Source organism: Sparus aurata, chromosome 11 (genome assembly GCF_900880675.1).
Source record: "Sparus aurata chromosome 11, fSpaAur1.1, whole genome shotgun sequence".
Taxonomy (NCBI): domain Eukaryota; kingdom Metazoa; phylum Chordata; class Actinopteri; order Spariformes; family Sparidae; genus Sparus; species Sparus aurata.
Genome location: NC_044197.1, coordinates 25536132 through 25558697, shown reverse-complemented (window position 1 = coordinate 25558697; position 22566 = coordinate 25536132). Strand labels below are relative to the sequence as shown.

Sequence of the window (22566 nt, the reverse complement as noted above, 5' to 3'; positions counted from 1 at the left end):
AAACACAACACATGAATAATTAAACAGCCAGTTAAAAAGATGAATGAGTTAAATAAACCTGCCCTCCGCTGTTTGAGCGAGCACAAGCGAATGCTCGTACGCACTTGCACATACACACATACTCAATAGGTCACAAGATGTGGGATTTCCTCAGACAGTGAATGAATACCTGCACGGTTTTCATTTCCACTGGGGCTTTTTCTGTGCAGGTAAGAGTTGTGTATGACTGATTACTGTTGGATTGGAACGCACTCCAAGTTGGCCTGATGAAAGAAGCGAAACGCGAACCGAACACACACATACACATCATCACAGATACACGTGAGGCTGACAAATGATGGGCTGAATGTTGTGAAGGCCTATACGTGTTTTATATGTGTCTGTGTGTGTTTGTGTGTGTTGTCTTCACCTTTGTAGAGGGCTAAATAGGTTTTCATCTCGATCAGTGATTTGTGTATTTTTGACAATGTTTTATCATGAGTTATAAGCCACTAGCTTTTTTGAATGAGACTGATAGATTATATTGTTACTGTAATGATAATGTAAAAGGTCAGATAAGGCTTACCTACAATATGTCTTTGGTTTGTGTCCCCCAGCTCTGCTCACATGTCGACCTGATGAGTTCCAGTGTGGTGACGGATCCTGCATCCATGGCACCAAACAGTGTAATAAAGTTCATGACTGTCCAGACTACAGCGATGAAGCGGGCTGTGTCAACGGTAAGTGGCAGATGACATGCAAACAACCTCCTGCACTCCTGCGTCACATCCATTTTCCCTTACATAATGGAAGAACTCAGATGTGGGTTTTTATCCATATTTCATTCTCTACTGGCAGAGCAGTTCATCAGCTTCATGCATTTGATCCACCCTAAAAAGTCTATCCAATTACAACGTTAGTAACGAGGTTCACTGGGATGTACTACAAAGGAGCGCAGATGGCTGCAGTTGGCTGCACCAGTTGAATCAGCATCATGGAAGTTAGTTTTGCACTGCTTAAGCAACAAAGACAAAGAGGAACAGGGGGGTAAGAGACCACAACGTCAAATTATTTAAATAGTCTCAGCATGTGATTGAGCACAGCACTTGCAAACAAGTTAAAGCGATGTTTGTTAGTTAAAGTTGAAGTGATGTCACTAAACCACCAGTTTACACAGTGTGGCACTGAGAACATCGCAAGGTCATCCTCAGACACTGCATGGCAGCGAACTTTATCCTGAAGTCAGTGTTTTGAAGTGCAGCCGTGAACCTGAATTGATTTTTTTACACTTCACAGTTCCCACAAAGGGGACAGTGCGCAACGGGCGTGCATGCACATCTTAATGCATTCTTCTTTGTGAGAAGGTGTTATACTGTGTAGCTGTTTCTGTGCAAACAGTGGCTGATGTGAAACATTCCTCACATACCAATGATAATTAGTAAATGTTGTAAATTATCAGTTTTTTACTGAGGTTACAATCATGAAAACAGCCATTTTGTCCCTTATTTTTTAAAGAGCTTGCAAGTGTTTTTAATTATTGCTAGGGAAAGGACAAATCTCAAGAAATACTTGCAAATCTTACATATCACCATCACTTTCTTTGTAAATCGATCCTTTGCTGAATCACTATTTTAAATCCAAGGTTAAGTGAAAGCCAAACCCTGCCCTCAATAAACAGTCGATTTTGAAAAATTGTGATATAATTTCTCAGCTGTGGGCGTATCTGTGTATTATCCTCAATTAGCTTCACCAATTAAAATCTCAACAAAGCATCTCTAAGCTTATATCTAACCACATACATATTTGTCACCAGTTCTTTGCTATGAGTAATTCATTTATTTGTTAAGCAGTGCCTGAGAGCTCTTACTGAGGGCCAAAACTGTGAACTTACTGACCGACTATCTGCAGAAACCAGATCTGACTTTTATAAGATTGCTTGTAAAGGGACACAATAACCTCAATCACCAGGACAACAAACACACACACACACATTCACCGGATCTACCAAAATCTATCTAAACACTTAAAAAAAGTACTTCTTTTGGATCTGACAGCCCCTCAAATTATTTGTTGCAGAAAATGTATTTGGTTCAACTACATTGAAATTGTTATGACTGCTACTCTAAAACTGAAAAACCCCATCCCTAACATTGTAATGTGTTGTGTCTTCACCACAGTTACAAAGTGCGATGGGCCAAGAAAGTTCCGCTGTAAGAACGGGGAGTGTATTGACAGCAGCAAGGTGTGTGACAATGTCAAAGACTGCAAGGACTGGTCTGATGAACCCGTGAAGGAGTGCGGTAAGATCATTTCTCTCTGTCTCCTTTCATGCTCATTAGTTCTCCCACCACCTCAGGCATACATGGATGTGCATACATGCTAGTGGTGTAACAGCACTTATGCACTCACACTTACCCTGGCATCATCAACTGCCTCTAATGTGGGTGGTCACTCCTCTCAGTAACGGGAGCTTTATTTGATCAAGGCAGGGTAAATCAGGACATCTCTCAACTGTCTTGTTATGATCAAAGACCCAAGCTACTCTGCCCTCTAGTGCGATCTTAGGCAGAAAAACGTGACCTGACTACATTACCCATAAGGAATCACGCATGCTATCCTCCTACCATAGATAATTACCACTTAGCGAGCTTCAGTCACGGATCTCACATCACAAGCAATCCAGCTACAGTTGAGGCAGTTGAGAAAAACATACCTTTTAATAAAATCTATCAAGCAAATGTAGCTCATTTGATTGCATTTGAAGTACTGTTACTTGTGTTGTTTGGGTGAAATGTTACTCAAGTACATGTACAAGCAGAGCTCTTTGAGATTGCTCAAGGAAATTGCACTCTCAAGCCAGTCACATGGGCATAAAGTGATATGTGAGTGTTCTGCCCTTTCAGGGAGCTCTGATCTTGAGGGAAGCGGATACACACTGTAATGAGATTGCCCTGTAACCATATCATTAATGTTAAACATGATGTTCAGTGTGTCTCAAGGCAGAAAGCTGTACCTGACAACTGCCGTTATCTTCAACCTTTAGAATGTAGAAGTTCCTGAACCAACGTCAGGCCAAAGTAATGTGGTAAAATATTTATTTACAATCAGTTTGACTCACTAAAACACATAGTGTGTGCGTCCTCGAGTTAGCTCGCCTTTACTGGCTAGCTTGACTTTCAACTCGCCCTTCTTCTGAAAGTGCTTTTCCAAGTGTTTAGTCACAGTTGCACTTGATGGTTTCACGTGCTCAGCTTAAGGTAACAAATCCCTTGCAAGTTTACTACTAAACTAAAGAGTGGCATCATACATTCTTACTTACATTTCACTTTGTTGCATTTCTGAATGCAGTGTCCCCACACTGAGCTTCTGTAGCACACTTCACTTTTCACCTCAGACTGCTCTAGAGATGCTATTTTCTGTGTGCCAATTAACCTATAGACCAAACATCCTCTTGGCTGTTAAGCATTCAGATCCCTAATCACTACATTTCTTGGCACATTATGACTGCCAACTGTCAATCAGTAAATCTGAAGGAAGGATGGGAAACCTGTGTGTATACACGATACGAAAAAAAACGATGCCCCCCTTATAGAAAAAACACTGTATGAGTGGTCAAAAACTCCTCATGGTTATACTATACTGTATGCTCAATAGGTGGGCATATTAGCTCCATAATGTTTCTAAAGGTAAGGAATACTAGGATATATTTCTTTTTTGAAAAGCTGGAGACAAAGTTCGAAGGACATATATGTGTAACAAGCAAAGACATTGTATTGAAATGTACAATCATGTTGAAGTATAGGATCTGGCGACTTTGTAATTTGTATCATAGTATTAAGGACTACAAAGAGGATATTCCTACATCGTCTTCATCCATTTTGACCATTCTTTAAGAGTTCAACAAACGCATACAAATGTCAACAGGAATGTCCACATACTTTTGGCCTTTAGTGTGTTCTGTAGCTGTTCTGCTAGATGAAAGTGATTCAGCTGAAAGGTTTTTTTTCACTCTCTTTGACTTTAACATGTTTATACTAAGCTGATTTGTCACTATCTGATCTGTCTTCTGTAAATTACAACCTTCATTTGGTGAAATATCTCATCAATCTTTCAAAGTCCCTACTTCATTTTTTCTCTGTCAGTCTCTTTCGATATCTGTTCTCAGTGTTTCTCTCTCTCTTTCTCTCTCATATTCTCACTGTCTCGCAGCAGAACCTGTAGCCTTGAAGCTTAAATCTTTAATGTAAACCAGTAATGAAATACCAGCTTTAGCTTTATGCAGCAAAACCTCTCTACTCCGATGAGAGTAGTTGAAAGACAAAGGAATAAATGGAGCTGCGGAAATAGATACAAAAAGGCAGCGGCATAGAGGAAGCATGACTGAGAAAGGGTCCAATCTGTTCTGCTAAAGACAAAAAAGGAGAAAACAGAGAGTGAGATGAGAGGATGAAGGACAGCATGTGTAACAATGGGCATCATAGTGGAGTGGCACCTGGTACACGTGGCTGAACTCTCTGTTGGGGACAGGGCCGTGAATATACCATACACACACATATACTCATCTCTCTTAGCACACCGCTCTCAAGCTCAATGTTTCTTGCCTTTGAATGGAAATTTGGTGTGTACACAGACACGCTTGACAGGGCAAAATTATCTTAACTGGCAGGATGAATAAAACTGCACACACGCACAAACTTTGGAGGCTTTGTCTTCCTGTCCAACTCCGCACTGAAGTGTTTTGTCCAAAAGCCTTCTGAAGTTTTTTTTTCTTGCGCTTGTCCCAATCTCTCCTTCCTCCCTGCTGCCCTTCTGTCTCTCTCTGCAGGCCTGAATGAGTGCGCAGACAACAATGGCGGCTGCTCCCACATCTGCAGGGACCAGAGAATTGGCTATGAGTGTGACTGTCCCTCTGGGTACAAACTCCTGGACAAAAAGACATGTGGAGGTAAAGAAAAAGGAGTTAAACTACAGGTTTAATGCAGAAGACCATGTCTATTGTTCAGTCTAACCCTGTCTTCCCTCGTCTGCTCTAGAAAACAGACCATGTGTGCTCCATGAGAGCAATATGATCACAAAACCAAATATTTAAGAAGGCTTTGGTAAAAGGAGCATTTTGAAAAACAGTATTGGAAAATGTGCTTGTTTTATATTAAATACATAAAGTCAGTGTCATCGATTTGTGTCCAGTGATGAACAAAGTATGGGGTGCAAACTGGTAAGAATATGATTTAAATGAACATATTTACTTTTGAATTTCCTATATTAAATACACATAATTTTAGATATAATGTAAGACCATGGTGGATTTCGAGAGCAGTTGCAAGTGGGAGAGCTTGACAAGCAAACTCTAGGTTTAGTTTAGTTTGGCTGCCAGATCTTTTTATGAAAGAGAAAACCTTTTATCTTCCCACATCCTTTTATTTTTTTTTTTTTCAGATCATGTCAACCACGATGACAGTGTTATGGTTTTATTCATCTTACAGTCCATCTTTCTTAATCTAGTTTGACTAGAGTATATATATTTCTGTTGCTCACTAGGCATTCAGCTCTGTCGGAGATGTTACGTTTCTTGTGATACAGACTAGTGAAGTCCAACATGTTGGATCCCTGAAAATAAACAAACTGGTTTTCCCCAAGATTTCATAGGCTTGTATGGCTACAGTTGCATCCTGTAACATGTCACAAAACTGGTGTCTCCACATGGTGACTCAGCTTCTCTCTGCACTCTCACAGCTTCTGTGTTTTTCACACCTGAGCCTCATTGAGCTCCAGAAACCGCTGCACACACATCTCAAGGAAGGTGCATTTCAGACTTTGGAACATCAAAGTGATGTCTTATCAATGGACACAGTTTAAGCACCCTACCATTGTTCCTCAATGAAAACCAGTCCAGAGTGTTGAGAAGGGGAAGGAATGTCATAAGAGGCATTGAATCCAAATCACTCAAAACAATGTCTGTGAAATTACAATGCCAGATGTCGGCCTTTCTTCTAATCAACAAATGACATTGAAAAGATACAAAGCATAAGTAAGACAGCTTTAAAGTTGCTTGAAAAATGATTAGATTTACTTTGGGCAGAGACGGGGAAGCCATTTCCTGTGCTTCGCGTCTTGGTGCTAAGCTAGACTAAACACATCCCAAATCTTGATCTCAGTGAGGTCAGTGCTATTGATCTTTTCATGAGGCGGTGGGTAGCTGACAAACATGCAGTTCCCAAATTCTTTGGACTTATTCTTTATGGTTTTAGTTTAGTTTAAGGTGCTTTCATGTACTGACCGAGTCTCTCTGGACAGTTTGAAATATTCTGTGGAAGGTTAAGGAAGAGTTGATTCCAGTAAAGCACATGACTCGACTGTATCTGTCAAAAAATGTCTTGAAAGCAACAACGTTCTCTGTACAGATCTCATAATAACTTAACAAGTGATAGCATTCACATCTCTCAAACCAAGATCTAATCCTGTCTGTTGAAGCGCTTTGCCAGAGAAAATCAATTTGAAGAATCAAAGTCATGCTAGATAGTGAACATGTGCTTTTCCTGCAGTATTTCGTACTCTTCGTGCATAAGATGATTTAGTGTTTTGATCCTTGTGTTTTTGCTGTATGTTTTTCTTCACAGACATAGATGAATGTGAAAACCCAGATGCCTGCAGTCAGATTTGCATCAACTACAAGGGAGATTATAAGTGTGAATGCTACGAAGGCTACGAGATGGACCCTGCCTCTAAGACCTGCAAAGCCGTGGGTGAGTCATTTATCTCACACGCTCACACCCATTTGTGCAGGTAAAGACACAGACTGTCATAGATGGATGGTCTCCCCAAAATACACTCAGGAGCACACATGTGCTTAAGAGGAATCACACATAGAGACCAACTCTTATATACGCTCCAATTACCTTCCCATTCTAGCACCCCTAGCTACCGAGCCACATCCCACACTATTCTCACACTGTGGGACTCTGTGAAATGGGAGACTCGCTTTGTATGCAGGCCCCGCGCATCAATCTGTTCAAAGATAAATATTTGCCACATTTTTCTGCAGTCCTCACTAATGAAAAGTTTGCAGCCAGCTGCCTCTGCTCTCCCTGGAGTGTCAAGGGAAAGATGCTGTGCGGGGAGGGGGGCCTGCCAACGCAATATAGCACACAGGCAGGGTCTGTACCCCTCGTTGGCCTGGATAAACACTCTAAGCAATGGTGTGAATGAAAATAAAATTGTGTCCTCAAAGATGTGCAGTGTAAGGTTGGTATTGGAAAAAAAAAGATCTACTTAAATCCTGAAGTGGAGATTCAGCTGTAGCTTGTTAGCTGCACCCAGGACTGCATTTTGAAATACTCCCTGTGAATTCTGGGTGTTTTTAATCAGCCCCCACATTCTCAGTCTGTTATCGCTGGCTTCACTGATAACAACGCTGTCTGTCAACAACCATTTAAACGCCTGCAGATAACGTTTCCCGCTGACAAATTAGAGCTTCTGATGTGGAGTGATGTCCTGATCAACGTGTATGTATACTGTATATGACATCTAACAGTGCTGAAAACAGAATCTTCAGCACTGTTGGTAATGCTGAACATTCTGTTTAAAAGAATAGAAAAATACCTGGAGAGGATTATCAACTCTAATAAAAGCCTCATCAGAGTTTGCTCTTCATTATTTAGCTCTATAGGAGTCAGCCTCTTGCTCCAGCAATATCACTGCCTCACAATTACCCCTATACTTGAATTGGGATTGGAACCTTTATTTGATTGAGTTACACACCCGATTAGCTTTTCTTTGTGAGACAAGGGAGAGAAAAGAGTTCTTAGTGATTAACGCCATCGGTCTTAGGTTGAGTCATTATATGGTGAACTGGTCTGGTAATGAGAGAGCTCAGAAAACAGGCCCTCACTCTCAAGCTAACTGGCATAAAAACCACCACTGATTGCTTCATGTCTTTCTGTGTGAATCTTTATTACCGTTCGGCAGAGCAAACAGTCCCTGTCAGGCCAGGGCATTTATTTGAAAGGGGGAGCATAGGGAAAATTACATGGAAAAAATATGGATGCATTGTATGAATCTCTCTCTGCTCAGTGAAGTAATGCAGTGATGCATCCGCGCTGTTGACAGCGGCACATGTTGTAGCGTGGCCAGGAGAACGAGACAGAAAATGTGACAGGATTATTGTTTATGTCCACTTTTAGATATTCAGAGGCACAAACAGGAATGGGACCATGAATGCAGAGATGTCTGTTTGGTGAAGCACACATAATGTGGACTTAATGAAGCTGCGTTCGCCGATGAACTCGCTCCTACACACATAATATATATGTTCACCCGATCACACACGTGTGGCTACACATATCGGCACACAAAAACACTTTTGATTCTGGTCACACAAATGCACATGTCATTTCATGGAGACACGTCAAAGTTCGTACACAAACGATAACAAATTGCACATATAGAAGATTCAGACTGCGGAACTCCAGGATGTTGTTTGTGCTTCTGTCACGGAGGCACTCAGCGAAACACAATGTCAACCAGAAGTTACACGCAATGCCATATAAAGCTTGTTTCCCTACATTTCCGCGGTTGTTGTAGCTGGTGCAAGTTGAATCTATGCAGATAACTGTAAGAGGAGTTAAGCACAGCTTAGCAATAAACACTACTCTTTGTCCTCTCCAATGTACAAAGAGTGCTTCCCATTATAATCCTAACACGTGGTTTCAGGCTCTGCAGATTAATTTCACAGTAATATGCAAGTACTACACTAGCTATGCTAATTAAAAGTAAAGTCCCAGGTTGGAGTCATAATGCGTTCACTCTTCTAAGCCGGTTATTTGGGCGTGTGTATGTGTGTGCACGTGTTTTTTATTTGTACATGGCAGCGTCTATTAAGTCCCCAGAAGAAAGCCTTGCTCTACACTAATTGCATTCATTGTTTTTGTGTTTACACCTTTATGGATGTGATGCCACTCACTGAGTCGTCAACTCAAGTTATTATTATTGTGTGAAAGAGAGAGTGCAAGGAGTGTGGGAGTTTATGTATGAGGTATGAGAATAACTGCCAGTCCACACAAACAGAAGTTTCTAGAAAGGAATTACTTGAAACAGAGATACTTTTTTATGCAGCCAAGACCGTTAGAAACATAGGGATGAAAATAGGAAAATAACGCCTGTCCCCCCATTATTCAGTGGGCTAAGTGGATAAAGGTTGTACTTGTGTTGTGTTAACCCACAAAAAAATAAATGAATCTAAATTATTAGATAAGATATGATACCAATATCAGAATTGCCTCGAATACAGCCTGACATCACTTATCGGCAAACACGTGACTCTATACAACGATCCAATATTACATCATTTATGAGACTTGAATGGGACTCTGCTACTTCCCAGTGGTGTCCCCTACACCTGAATGATTTTTTAATGCGCATGAAGCCAATATTCATAAATGGCAAGCGACTCCTGTAAGTTCAAGGACATGTCGGCAAACTTTTTCTTTTACTGCGCTGGTATCGGACAAAAAAGATAGCAGAGCATGAGGACCCATCAGCTGCTTTCAAATAAGCTGTGTTAGAAAGTTTCAGAGAGAAAGTGGTGGATCAGATGAGAAACGTATGCCAGCGTGGTTTGACAGTATATTGAAACTAAATTAAAACAAAGCTAGCCTTATGCATTTGAGTTTATTTTGTGACTTTTTGCTGTTGTGCTGAACAGTGACCTCGTACCATGACTTCTGTGCACTGTAACACCCCTATTTTTGGATACTCATGTAATTGATGAATTTGAACATTTTCAGAGATGCTTAACAGCAGTCAAATATAGGTATGAAATGTACGGACACAAGTGAAGAAAGAGTAGAAAGTTGTGACAGCATGGAATATACAGTATAGCAGGTACACACACAAACTGGTTTGATACAAGCAGGAACACTGTCACAGTGATGCAGGGGACATTTACAAACTGCCTGTGGACCATAGTCTTGCTTTCTTTCTCTTGTTTACTTTGCTTGTTCCTTGTTCTCGCTCACGTCTACAGTGTACTGCGGGCTTTACAACAGTGCCAAGAGCAGTTTGTGCCACATTTGACAGTTTGAGCAGACACTTTTCAAAAATGGATTTAAAGCAGTGGTCAGATTTCCCCCATTGTCAAAAGATTTTGCCATGGGAGGGAAGATGTTGTGGAACGCTGTCAGGCCTCGTCTCAGAAGTTTTGCCTGCAGTTTCAGGCTTTTAATAGACAAGCAAAGAACATTTTATTCTGGCCGCCTGAACAGTAGGAATATTGGTTATACAACCTGAAGTCCAAGAAACTGGGACTCTGTGTTAAACATGAATGAATGAACAGAGTGTCCTTATTTGTAACAAAAAGACTTGTAAAGTCGTTGAATGCTCAGAAAACATTCCACAGGTGAACAGGTTAATTGATAACAGGTGTTAGCATCATGATTGGTTTTGAAAGGATGCATCCTCGGAAGTCATTTACAGACAAGGATAGACGAGCAAGGACTTAAAACAACTTTTTAAATCAGGTTTGTATTAATCCAGAAAACAAATTTGCACAGATATTAATCATCTAGTTTCTGTCTTTAATTCTTCCAACAACCTTTCAAGATTTCTTGGGTCCTTATTTTGAAATGAATGTGAAAGTGATAGAAATAAATGATAGATAGAATGTTGACACTTTCATTAGAAGACTATGTGGCAATCTGCAATGGACACTCTGGCCTTCAATCACAGAAATAACGACGTGTTATATAACTTTGCTTTGTCATGTGGAATGCAAGCACGATGACTTTTTGACATTTGACACAAGTTGTTGACAGAAAGTTTGTTTCTATTTTCTGCTGGAACATCTATTCATCATTGTATACACTAGCACAGTCTGTGTATGTCTTAACGATCACGACCCAGACGTGTATGTCTACTTTCAGACATAAAATCATCCTTATAACCTCATCCAGTCTGGTTCCATTCACACTGCCTGCAACTACACATCCCCATCATCCCACAGAATTTCATACCTTATGTCTGACCTTTCCGCTTGTCTTTAAGTTGGATTTGTTTCTCTTGCTTTGCATATCTGGAAAACATAAGCATCTGCTTTGATGTGAATCAAATCAATGCTCCTGTAGTGCCCGACGGCATTTCCCCAGTCCGTATTTATCTTTTCACTGCATTATCTTAATTGGCTAGCGGCACAGAGCGGCCCCGAACTGGCAACACAGATTAAAATATATCTAGGGAACCCTCTTCTTGTTAAGAAAGCTGACTGTTGCTCTGCTGGAATGTATTGAGGAGAGATAATATTGCACTTTTTGATGACATCTGTAGTGCCATGGCCTAAAGAAAGTGACTCAGCTTTTTTTGCCCGGAGGACGACATACTGCTGTGACAACAGTGATGAGGGATAAGAGAGGCTGTCTTGAAAATGTCTGGGGGATTGATGAAAGACAAGACGGATATATCTCTGTCCTTATTATACATACTTCCGAAATGTTTTTACAGTCTTTTTCTCATCTTGTCTTTCCCACATGTTTCTCTGTCTTTCCCGTCACCCACCTGCTGTCACTCGATCTGTTGATGTCTCTTCCTTCTTGCTTCCTCCCCTAATTACATCCTCTTACTCTTCTTTTTTCCATGACTCTACAGTGGCTGCATCCATCAAATTTGTTGTGCCAGACTCTTTCTTCCCGCCCCCCCTTTGCTCACTCACTCTCTCTCTCTCTCTCAGCAGGTGAAATTGATGGTTACAAACCTAGAAGTCAGAGGAAAATGATTGGATCCAAACAGTAGTAGAGATGTAATATTTTCTCCCTGTGCAGTAGCCCATATTAAACCAGGGCTGAGGAAACCTATTGAGGGATGGCTGGCTATGTATGAAAGTAGGAGTGTTGTCTCTGTGTGTGTGTGTGTGTGTGTGTGTGTGTGTGTGTGTGTGTGTGTGTGTGTGTGTGTGTGTGTGTGTGTGTGTGTGTGTGTGTGTGCCTGTGCATGTACGTGTGACTGTTGCCTGACTTTGTCTCTGTGCGCGGCGTTTTCTGCTTTACTGGACAGTGTGGAGACGAGCGTAACATGACAGATGGAAGAGAGAGAGAAATGAGGATGAAGGGAAGAAGCTAGAAAATGAGATGGGTATTTGTGCAGAAGAAAGCCAAAGATTAAGAGAAAGAGAGAGCGAGAGCGAGAAAGGCAGATAGACAGGAATCTAGGGCAAAACAGTGCAGTCGATTCAAATAAAGTGAATAAAGGGAAATTATTCGAGTGGAGTTTAAAGGTGAAAATACTGTATTCAGGCATGTGCAAAAACAACATTTTCATGTCCACGTGTACTACAGTTGACCTTGTCGACTGCTGGAGATGTATTCAAATGCCTGAGTCATGCTCACCTTCAGCCCACTGCGAAATGTGCCCTAGGTAATTGATGTGCCGGCAAAGAGCGCACGCACCTGAAGAAGACAACCCAAAAACACACGTCTGACATGCTGCCCCACTAAAAATAGAACGATGTGTCATGTCTAGTTTTGGGGCTACTTTATCCACCTGCACATTGTGCTGCATTATTTCATCCAGCAGCAGGAAACACACTCACATATTCACACATTCAAACACACTGCTCTATAAATGGATGTGTCCTTTTTAAACATTCTTTGGCCACCTTACATAACGTATGCCTTACTTTGCTGCCTGCAGAGCATAATTGCGTGAATAATTAAGTGAGCAGCATTATGTTGTGCTGAAAAGGACTGTCTGTGCAAACTATTTTCCTTTTACATGGTTTATTTATGTCATATATTTATGCTCACAACATCAAAAATACATGCTTTGAGGTCCTAAATAGTACAGCAAGACCTCTTACATTACGTTTCCTCTTGAGAAAAAGAATCAACAACTCAACACCACAAACAGTATCTTTGTAGACATCAGTATGTGTACATTTTTAACAGCACTGCAGAAATACATGTCATAGGGAAAAAAGGAAGGGGACGATGATACGAGATGCAGGGCTCTGTCAGACACTCGGCACAAGCCGTCATTGCTAGTTTCAGACAAATGCAATTGTCATTTTCATGCTCAGAGGCCACCTTGTGTCAGTAGCAAATGTACTTGTGCCCACCTGTGTACCCTTGGGCGTGTTGGTCTTTAAGTGAGTTGTGGTCAGGCGCACTGGTGGCAGATTGCTATCTTGAGGCAGCAGAAAGTCTGTTTCCTGCTATTTAAAGGATGGATTATTCAGACAGTAAGCTGCGCCTAAACAGACAGGATCCTATCCCCCATGACCAGGCAAAGGATAACCTGGGATGGATGGATGGATGGATGGATGTAGCGGCCACTTTTCAAGCTCAATGTCAATAACACTTTCTATCAGAAGGAAAGGCTTGTGTTAAATGTTGCAAACTAATGTGTGATAAAACTTGTTTTAAACATCATTGACATGAAAATTGTCAATGTCACTGACAGCATGTAATTACATCTAACTGTTCTGCCAGTAAGCAGCACTGGCACAAAGTCAATGTGACCTTGCCTGTCTGAGCCTCAGGAACCGTGTGTACTGCACATTAACAAAGATGCTAATATACAGGTTCACCTTTAAACAGGTTTGGTGGGTGTGCGCTACAATTTATGTATCAATGTCAAGGTCAGCGCACCTATGATTGACAAAATTGCAAATGAGCCATGTCTAGTAGAGAGTTGGTTGAGAATGATAAATCACTCCTTTGGGGTTACAATAGTAGGTTAATGGCCATCAAGGGTCTCTACCGACCTCCTGAGCTTGGTGGCCCCTTTTCCAATCTTGCTAATGTCAAAGAGTAAATAAACAGCAGTAAAACGATCTTCAAGAAAGGTGCTCAAATTTAATCATGACACAAATGTCTTTTACCTCTCCGACAGGATTGAGTCCGTACCTGATGTTCACCAACCGCCATGAGATCCGTCGCATTGACCTGCTGAAGAGTGAATACGCTCAGGTGGTTCCCACGCTGAAGAATGCAGTCGCCCTGGATGTAGACGTGTCCACCAACAAGATGTTCTGGTGTGATTTGTATCATCGCAAAATATACAGGTGCACACATACACACACACATACAGTTCATATGATTTGTTTGATATTTACAACCCTGATTGCAAAGAAGTTTGGATGCAGCATCAAACATAAATAGAAAAGAATGCTTATAGAAAACAGAACAGAGACAATTAATGTAATATTTCACCTCATCATTTTCGTTGATTTGTTCTTCATAGATTCATTACAAACACACTGAGACAGGGGCGACAAAAGACTGGGAGAGTTGTGGAATGCTCAAAATATGGAGTTGTACCAGAGCATGCCAGGTGCACATGTTAACAATATGTCATAAACAAAAAGAAAAATATTCGGACCTATAGAGAAGTCCATCTAAATGAACATGAATGACTTTAGGAGTTTGGATAACAATCCCTCCTCAGTCTTGAGCCACTCTGTCACTGTTGTCCTCTATTCATCCATCTTCTCTGTTTCAACCTGTCACACCTTCTGGTCGCGGGACAGACACACCTGGGGGCTGTGTGTGTGCGTGTGTGCGTGTGTGGGTGTGTGTGTCAGTCACACCTGGAGGGCTGTGTCATCCGTCTGACAGTAAAAGGTGGAGCTGTTTGCCCTTCACACACATACAGTATGTGCACACACACCATTACACAAACTGTAGGTATATCATTGCTTTGATCTCGTGTGTGTGTGTGTGTGTGTGTGTGTGTGTGTGTGTGTGTGTGTCACCCTGATGGCTGGCAGGTAGTGGGAGGGGCCTTCTATCATCTCAGCTGAGCCATATGCTCTCTCTAATTTCACTGCCTCAATAATCACCGCCATTACTCATCTGCATACACACACTCACCCGGACACATACTTCCACACAAACTCAAGGGCTTGTGACAGAGAAAGGACAAATGAACTCATTCGTCATGATGAACTCGTGTTTGGGAGCAGCAATAAACACACACTCATACATTCTAAATGGCCTGCAACAAGTGACTTAATACTGTTAAATCGACTGTTCTTGGTTGTGTTTTCCTCACTGTCATCCCTTAAAAATGTTAAATCATTATAACACCCGAAAGGAGTATATAATTGGCTCAATGTTTTCATGCTGCTGAGCTTGTGCTGTATGATATCATTTTGAAGGGCTGTTAAACCATCCAAAACTAGCAATGTGCAAGTATAATTTTAGACATCTGCTACGTTTGATTGTGTTGATTGATTATGCTTCTTCTGTTGTACTTTTGCATGATTAATACCTTTCTCAGGCCTTCTTAAAAGTCACAGTGCTGCTTGTCTGCTATGTCACAAGCTATAAACGTGTATTTTTTCAGCCTGTTCCTCCATTGACCTTGCCTTGTAGCGCATCTCTAAATTCCTTTTTCGTAGTGCTGGCCGGTGGTATTGTTGGCTGGTGTTCATTGTACGACTATTTCCCTCAGAAAATCAGAGCCTTGAAGGTAGTATTAGGAATAAGTCATCTTTCTCCATAGCTACCTTGCTACCAAGCTACATCCATAAATGATTATAGCAATGAAATAGTCACAAAAGTGCACGGATGCCAGCTGTGCAGGTTGTTGTTGTTAAGTCAATTACTGTAACAATAAAAATTCTCTAATCAACCAATATATTTGATCTTTGGTAAACAAGATTAAGTTAACTGCTCTGAGCAACTGCCACCTCAACTTCTGTGTCAGCTCTAAATGATGTTTGCTGGGTTGCACTGATTAGTTTGGAGAATCACCTTTTACCCAAGCATCTTACTTTCCAGTGGAGTTCTATTTCTTCTGATAGGGAGCATTTTTTCCAACTGGAAACATCAGTGTTTTTAAAAGCGATTCCTCCTCATTGTCCCTGACCGTGACAGTGCGGTTTTTCAGGCTAATTCATAGTTACTAGCAGGCTATGGGTCGAAGACTTGTTAGCTTCTCCCTGTGATGGAGATGTCTGTTGCAAACAATAATGCAGCCAATTAAAGATGCAATCTGTGCTGTGGTCTAAGACTCATCTGTCTCTGTCTTATTCCTTATTCCAGTCTGCCCTCCGGTCATCCCTCCAACCTGTTCATCGCAGTCTGTCTGAATATTTCTAAATAGACATAAGGATGCAATGAATAATACTAATATTCTGTCAAAGTAAAGGCAAATATTGGAGGAATTATGGTATTTCATGCATTTTATCTACAAAAGTCTGTAGTCTAGGGTTTATAAAGAGATATTAAGATTGGATCATAGGCCATAAGTTGTAACACAAGGTAAAACACAAGTCACAGTGTGGTATGTTACAGAATAATTTATAAATTTTATTCGCACAATTTTCTGTAGTTAACCATTCATAATTTGACCACTGTTGCATAAACATGCGGGATTTGCTCCAGCCCTCATTTTAATTTGTTCCCTGCATGAGAGACAGGTGTTGGATCCATGCTATAAAACCCAAGACATGAGAGAGAAGCCATAGATTATCTATCACAAGACGGCAGCAGGCTAACCTTCCCCCAATAGATGAATATGTCTGCAGTGACAAACAGTAACACAGCCAATTAACAACACAATCTGCTTCCAAGTCCCTGACTCATCCATCTCATACTCATCCCTCGCTCCAACTACCTCGCCAGCCTTCTCCTTTGGCTAAGCTGCTCCTCCCATCTGCACCTCGATCTTGTACGCTCCGCTAACACGTGACGGTGGGGTGTAAATTAGGACGTTGCGATTCCAAACCTTCTAACAAGGCTGTCCTGTATTCACTTGTTTTATAGCCCTCATGTAGTGAAGACAATGATGCACTACATCTGAAGATGTTAGGTAGGAAGGGAGGATACAACAGTATAAATGGAGACTGAAGAATGGACAGGAGGCAAGCAGGAAACTAGGGGAAAATGAAGAGAGTATAAGGACAAGAGACACAGAGTAACAAAAACAAAGAATGAGGCAGGTGGTTCTGAAGGCTGCTGATAGATGAAGACCATCTCTTTCTCCCTTGGAGGTGCAGTTAGGTGAGAGGTCTTGTGTCAGGTTTGGGTGACCCTGACATGGTGTTATCAAGAGTAAAGATGAGCTGTTTCCCACTGTGTGCAACTACTAAGACACATAGTACACTCAAATATTAACTACAGGAAAAGGAGAGCCAAATAGACAGTAACCAATCCAACTTTTGTGATATTTAAGTCATATGCCAGCGTCTTTCTGCCTAAATTAGCAGTTACATCATTATTTCAATAGCCCTGACTGACACAGATCACCTGTACTTCTCACTAGTGCTTACATCAACAAGGCCAGTGACTCATCGCAGCAGGTGACTCTCATCGACTCCCTCCACTCCCCCGAGGGTCTGGCCGTCGACTGGGTCCACAAGAACATCTACTGGACAGACTCGGGAAACAAGAGCATATCTGTTGCCACAGGAGACGGCCGGAAGAGAAAAGTGCTGATCGCCACTGAGCTGAGCGAGCCAAGGGCCATCGCGGTGGATCCACACCAAGGGTGAGAAGAAGTTTCAGGGGAGTTTGGGAGAGACAGATGGACAAAGCATGACAACATGGCTAAGGAGCTGAGTTAAACAGTGGGGAAAGATTGAGTGGGAGCGAGAGTGTGGCCGTACAAGCCTTTGGGCATTATTGTCAATCTCTGAATAGGAAAAGAGCCAGTGCTTTTATAGGGAAATAAATTTGCTTTAAAAGAAGGCTTTAAAACATTTTTACTACATCGTACCAACACTATTTGTAGTGCTGCAAAGCTTAACAAGTATTTGGAAATACGACGTGACTCTTGTCTGCTTTATTTGCCTCTTTCTCTCGGATGTCTTTAGTTCCCCAAAGTACTCTTTCCACAGCTCTACAAAGCTAAAAAGCATGAAATACATGCAAATGAATGCACGCTTTCATGGACACACACACTGAACAGTGGAGCAGAATCCAGTACCTGCTGTTCCGCACAGTATCGACTTTCCTTTAGTGTCTCAGAGGCCTGTTTCAGAAGTAAAACTTTTTGATGCTGGAGGGAAAATGAGATGGAGACGGAGTCAGAAAGGGATATTGTGTGATAGAGTACAGGCGATTCAGTCACATGCAAGTCAGCGTTGTATAAATGAAAACCTATTCACAGCTCTTAAAAATTGGGCTTTTTTTCTGCATGTCAATGTCTAACTGGTCGATGTATCTATCCACAGGTTTATGTACTGGTCAGACTGGGGAGATCAGGCTAAAATTGAGAAGTCTGGGTTGAACGGAGTGGACCGACAAGTTCTGGTGTCTGAGCACATCGAGTGGCCCAATGGAATCACTCTGGGTAAGTTGGTAGTAAGTACAGAACACATGGAGCTTTGAGCATGCAATTAAAGAGTGGCAGAATATACAGGGGCAGCACAGCCAATCCGTTTTGAAAGGAGTTTTGTATAGAAAATTGTAATAAGTAAAGAAAATAAAGTAAAGTTCAACACAAAGTAAGAGACAAAAAGAGAGATGCAGAGAGGGAAAGAAACAAAGAGAGACAAACAGCGAGAGCTGAGTGGGAAAAAAAAGTCTCGGTGTGCTGCAACCCCTGAGTAGCTCTTATTGTTATGGCTCAGTTTGTGTCTGGCTCTCATCAATCAAGCCGGCGAACACGGGGCCTCCGAATTAATAAGCTAGACGCCCTGTGCCGTCGATACCTCCCATCATTCTATTCAACTCCCTCCACGGCAATAGCCAATTTTTCTCTGCTGCCCTTGCTTGAGGGGAAAGCAACGCACACAGTCGCCACACTCTGTGGAATTGAGGTGTCACTACATCTGTATGAAAACAAATTATTTTTTAAAGTAAGGAGAATGAGAGACTTGGCCAGACTTGCAGTGTACTGCCTTGGAAGAAGGGCTGAGTTATTTTCCCTTGGTCATTGATTTCATAAAAAGCAGCGAACAGAGCAGGTGATTGTCTGAGTGAGGAGAGGTGAGGTCTTTCTGCTCTTTTTTGACATTGTTATGTTGAATTGGTTCGTTTTTAAGTTTCTTCAGCCACTTGCCTATTACCTACTGTAGCATGTGATCAGAGTCCTCCTTTTGAAGTAGACATTTTTTGGACTTCCATATGATATTAAAACAGTGTTGTTACATTATGGTGCCACTCTGGAATGAAACATACTTAATTCGAACACAACAGAAACTGTAAAACTCACCAAAACCATCTGGGTTCAGTGCATTTTTCCACCAAACACCAACTCTGGCTTGAAATAAATGCTGAATTAAATTCCTTACTGATGAACATTTCATTTTTAATTTTTTTGTTTTTTAAGTCCCATCTTTATATAGTTGATTTCAAATGTACAAAGCTGAGGGTTTTTTATTCTCCAGTATTGTTTTCTACTCTACCTATACTTACTGCCTTTCAGACATCACAGTATTACAGACACTTGACCTTGACACTTGTCCATGACCAATGGCTACTTTTCAAAGCTAGTCCGTGCAGAGAGGCATGACCATAAAGTACTGGTTTTAAAACAGGGTCACCCACACAGAAAATGAAAGAAAGATGTATACAATTTTTTTGCAAGTCTTTATTCATGCACAACTGGTAAAAGCAAAGTCATACTTAGATCACTGTGTCCCTCACTGTCGAATTTGATCTGAACATTTTCAAATCAACCACAGCATGACTTTGTCCTGCTGAATCCTAAAGTAAATGGTATCAGGGACCATTAAATGTTGATAGAATTGTAAAACGGTGACGTGTTCCTTTAAAGAAAGTCCAGCAGGACTAATCAGTTTGCTCAAGGTCACATATATTTTCCCCAGCAAAGAAGTCAAGCGGCAATATTACAATCACATCTGTGTTTTCTCAGCGCAGGGCTTCAGCCGTCATGTCAAAGAAGATTGATGGTGTAGCTACTGGGCCATTACATTCATATACCTCACACCCTAGGCCTTTTCTCTTGGACTGACCTCTCTCTTTCCATTTGTCTGCTTCTCCCTCCTTCGTTTTCCTTTCCTCCTTGGTTTTGTTCCCTTTCTCTTCCTCCTCCTTCTTCTCAGACCTGTCCAACCGACGTCTCTACTGGGTGGACTCCAAGCTGCACCTGCTGTCCAGTGTGGATCTAAATGGAGACAACCGTAAAGTGCTGCTGTCCTCCCATCACCACCTGGCACACCCTTTCGCCCTCACTGTGTTTGAGGTACAGCAGCATTGGTGTTAAAGCCACTGAATCAGTCCAACCAAATGTGTTCGAGATAATTTGCTTGCTACGGAAGTAGAACCTGATCAACTTGTATTGTACTACTTTAGTCTTTCCCACTTTTCAGAGCACACCAGATAAGTTTCTTCCTTCAAGGTAGTTTTTCTGTTTTTTTTAGTTAATTTGTTGTAGTTAGGGCTTTCTTAAGCAGCCAAATATCCAGTTTTGGGTATTAAATGTTGCCACCAGTAATTAAGCATAATCTAGCATTTAAGCCCATGAAATAATAATGAATAGATAATAAATAAAACAACTGATTCTGGCAGGATGTTAAAATCAATTTTAACCCAGCTTGCCTGAACAGCGTCAATGAAGCTGAGCACAATAATAAAAGAAAACAACTTGGAACGACTGGATGATGAGCGTAAAATGCAGCATAAATATATATTTATTTTCATTTTACCACTTTGGGACTTGGCATGAGATACCTGCAAAAACTTGCCAGGGTTTGTAGGAGGTCTCTACCTGAAAGGCAAACAAGATGCAAATGTCCTTATTTGACCTCCAAAAGCAGATACACAGAAAAATAGGTCTGCTACCACTTATCTCTGCCTTGTGGATGACACTCTCATATCTTGTTTGTTGATTCCCATCTCGGCAGTGTATTTTTAGATTTTCAGTCGGCCAAATTTTAGCATTAGACATGAGTTTCTAGCTGTTATAGTGTTATTTTTAACTACGGTTCCTCATATTTGGTTCATAACTTTCTTATGAGAGATGAAGGCCTGTAAATACAGCAAAATTAATGCAACCGTGTTCTTTACAAAAATTACAGTTTGTTTAACGATACCTTTCCATAATTTCGGGTATCAATAAAGTTATCTATCTTTGGTGTTTCTTGTAACTGAAATTGTACTGGTATTATCTAGAAATAGGTACCATTTATTTGAACCTGTACCTGGAATACCTGGGCACCCTTTTGCAGTGCCCTGTGTAGTGTAGGCTAACCTATTAAAAATGCAATGCTAACAGAACCAAGACAGTGAGACAACAAATTATCCAATAAGCTAATTATTTACATGAAAATGTTGATGCCTCTCATAACCTTTCAGCTTGCATGGGCTGTTTACATTTTTTTGGCTCTGGCCACAGACATGCTAAGGTAAGCTGCAGTTTCTAGGAGAGCTCAGCTCGCCGTTTCCCTTACTCACTGTGTCCAGAACAAGCTGCGCGAGTGAGGTGGTCTCGCTCTCTCTCTATTTCTCTGTACTCTCTTGCCATGGATTGGTTCATTCTGTATCGTTACTCTATAGTAACATCGTCCTGTTAAAAGGTAATGAGCTGATACACATCTGTAGCATTTATGAGAGTACACTAGTGAGTGGCTGGTAAAAGAAGTCTAAGAATATGAGAAGTTGAGGAAGGGTAAGAAGTCAATGGAGGAACTTTGTCAGTCGCAGAGATTGATTGAGAAGAAATGTTTTAAAAGTGTAGTAGCAAGATAAACCCACTGAAGGCATTATCTTTTCAAGAGCTGAGTGTGGAGTCACAGTAGAGTACAGCGATCGATGAAACTAATTTGAGTGTATTTGTTGAGGCAGGAGTGAGTCGGTCTGTTAGAGCCTATCAAGTATAGATGATGTGGAAGGTGGAAAAGAGAACCAGAGGAGAGCAAAGACAGGATGAGGGAGGGAGGGAGGGAGGGAGAGAGAGAGAGAGAAGTGAAATGCGAATGGTAGGAAGCACTTTCTCCATTCCTCTCTTTGCTGCACACTGTGATGATGAGAAGCAAAGGGAAGAAGGGACATCCATCATGTCCAGCTGAGTGTGCCTGCATGTGTGTTCAGATATGTGTGTGCATTTTTAAAAAAAAAAAAAAAAGAGGAAGAAAACCAGCATTTCAGGCAGGCACTGAAAGTTCATCCCTGGAGATTAATGGCCCTCAGTTCTTCTAGTCTTTGTTCTGTTGGTTATGATACAGACCAAATTAAAAATCCTTTGGCAGTGCAGCAGATTGTCCCAACAGACTGATAATGGAAAGTTTGTTTCTTCGGAGCTGCATGGTTTGAGTTGTGAAATTAACTATTTTTATCCATTTAATTGTTTGTGTCTTATCTGGGAAACGAGCCTAAATGGTGTATTTTTGCCCGGATTTGCTTCAACTGCTTATAGGCCCAGTTTAGCCCAGCTCAGTAACTTGCCATTCTTCACAGTACATAACAGTGCAGCATGTATTCACATGTAGAGGATGATAAAAAGAATAATTGTTGGTAATAGATGGCTGTGATAAAAACAAAACAGAAATCACTGCAGCCATTAAGATGCAATGCATTTAGGGAGAAATGTGTTATTCTTGATGAGGTTTGGTTGAATGCTACAAAAAGCTAAATGTCAGTCGAGGTCCAGAATTGGACTAGAGCTTTTGTTTAGAGCAAACTGGGGTCTTCG

At 41.2% G+C, this 22566-nt stretch overlaps 1 protein-coding gene across 1 annotated transcript in view; it reads left to right on the top strand.

Moving 5' to 3' along the window:
* Window positions 1-22566, top strand: part of lrp8 (low density lipoprotein receptor-related protein 8, apolipoprotein e receptor) — a 181663-nt gene that overhangs the window by 130952 nt on the left and 28145 nt on the right. Inside the window, exons 6-13 of the mRNA XM_030433693.1 lie at window positions 597-719; window positions 2157-2279; window positions 4805-4924; window positions 6597-6722; window positions 13855-14026; window positions 17233-17457; window positions 18143-18261; window positions 19979-20118. Of these exons, the coding sequence (XP_030289553.1) occupies window positions 597-719; window positions 2157-2279; window positions 4805-4924; window positions 6597-6722; window positions 13855-14026; window positions 17233-17457; window positions 18143-18261; window positions 19979-20118 (1148 nt within the window). The remainder of the gene's footprint in view (window positions 1-596; window positions 720-2156; window positions 2280-4804; window positions 4925-6596; window positions 6723-13854; window positions 14027-17232; window positions 17458-18142; window positions 18262-19978; window positions 20119-22566) is intronic.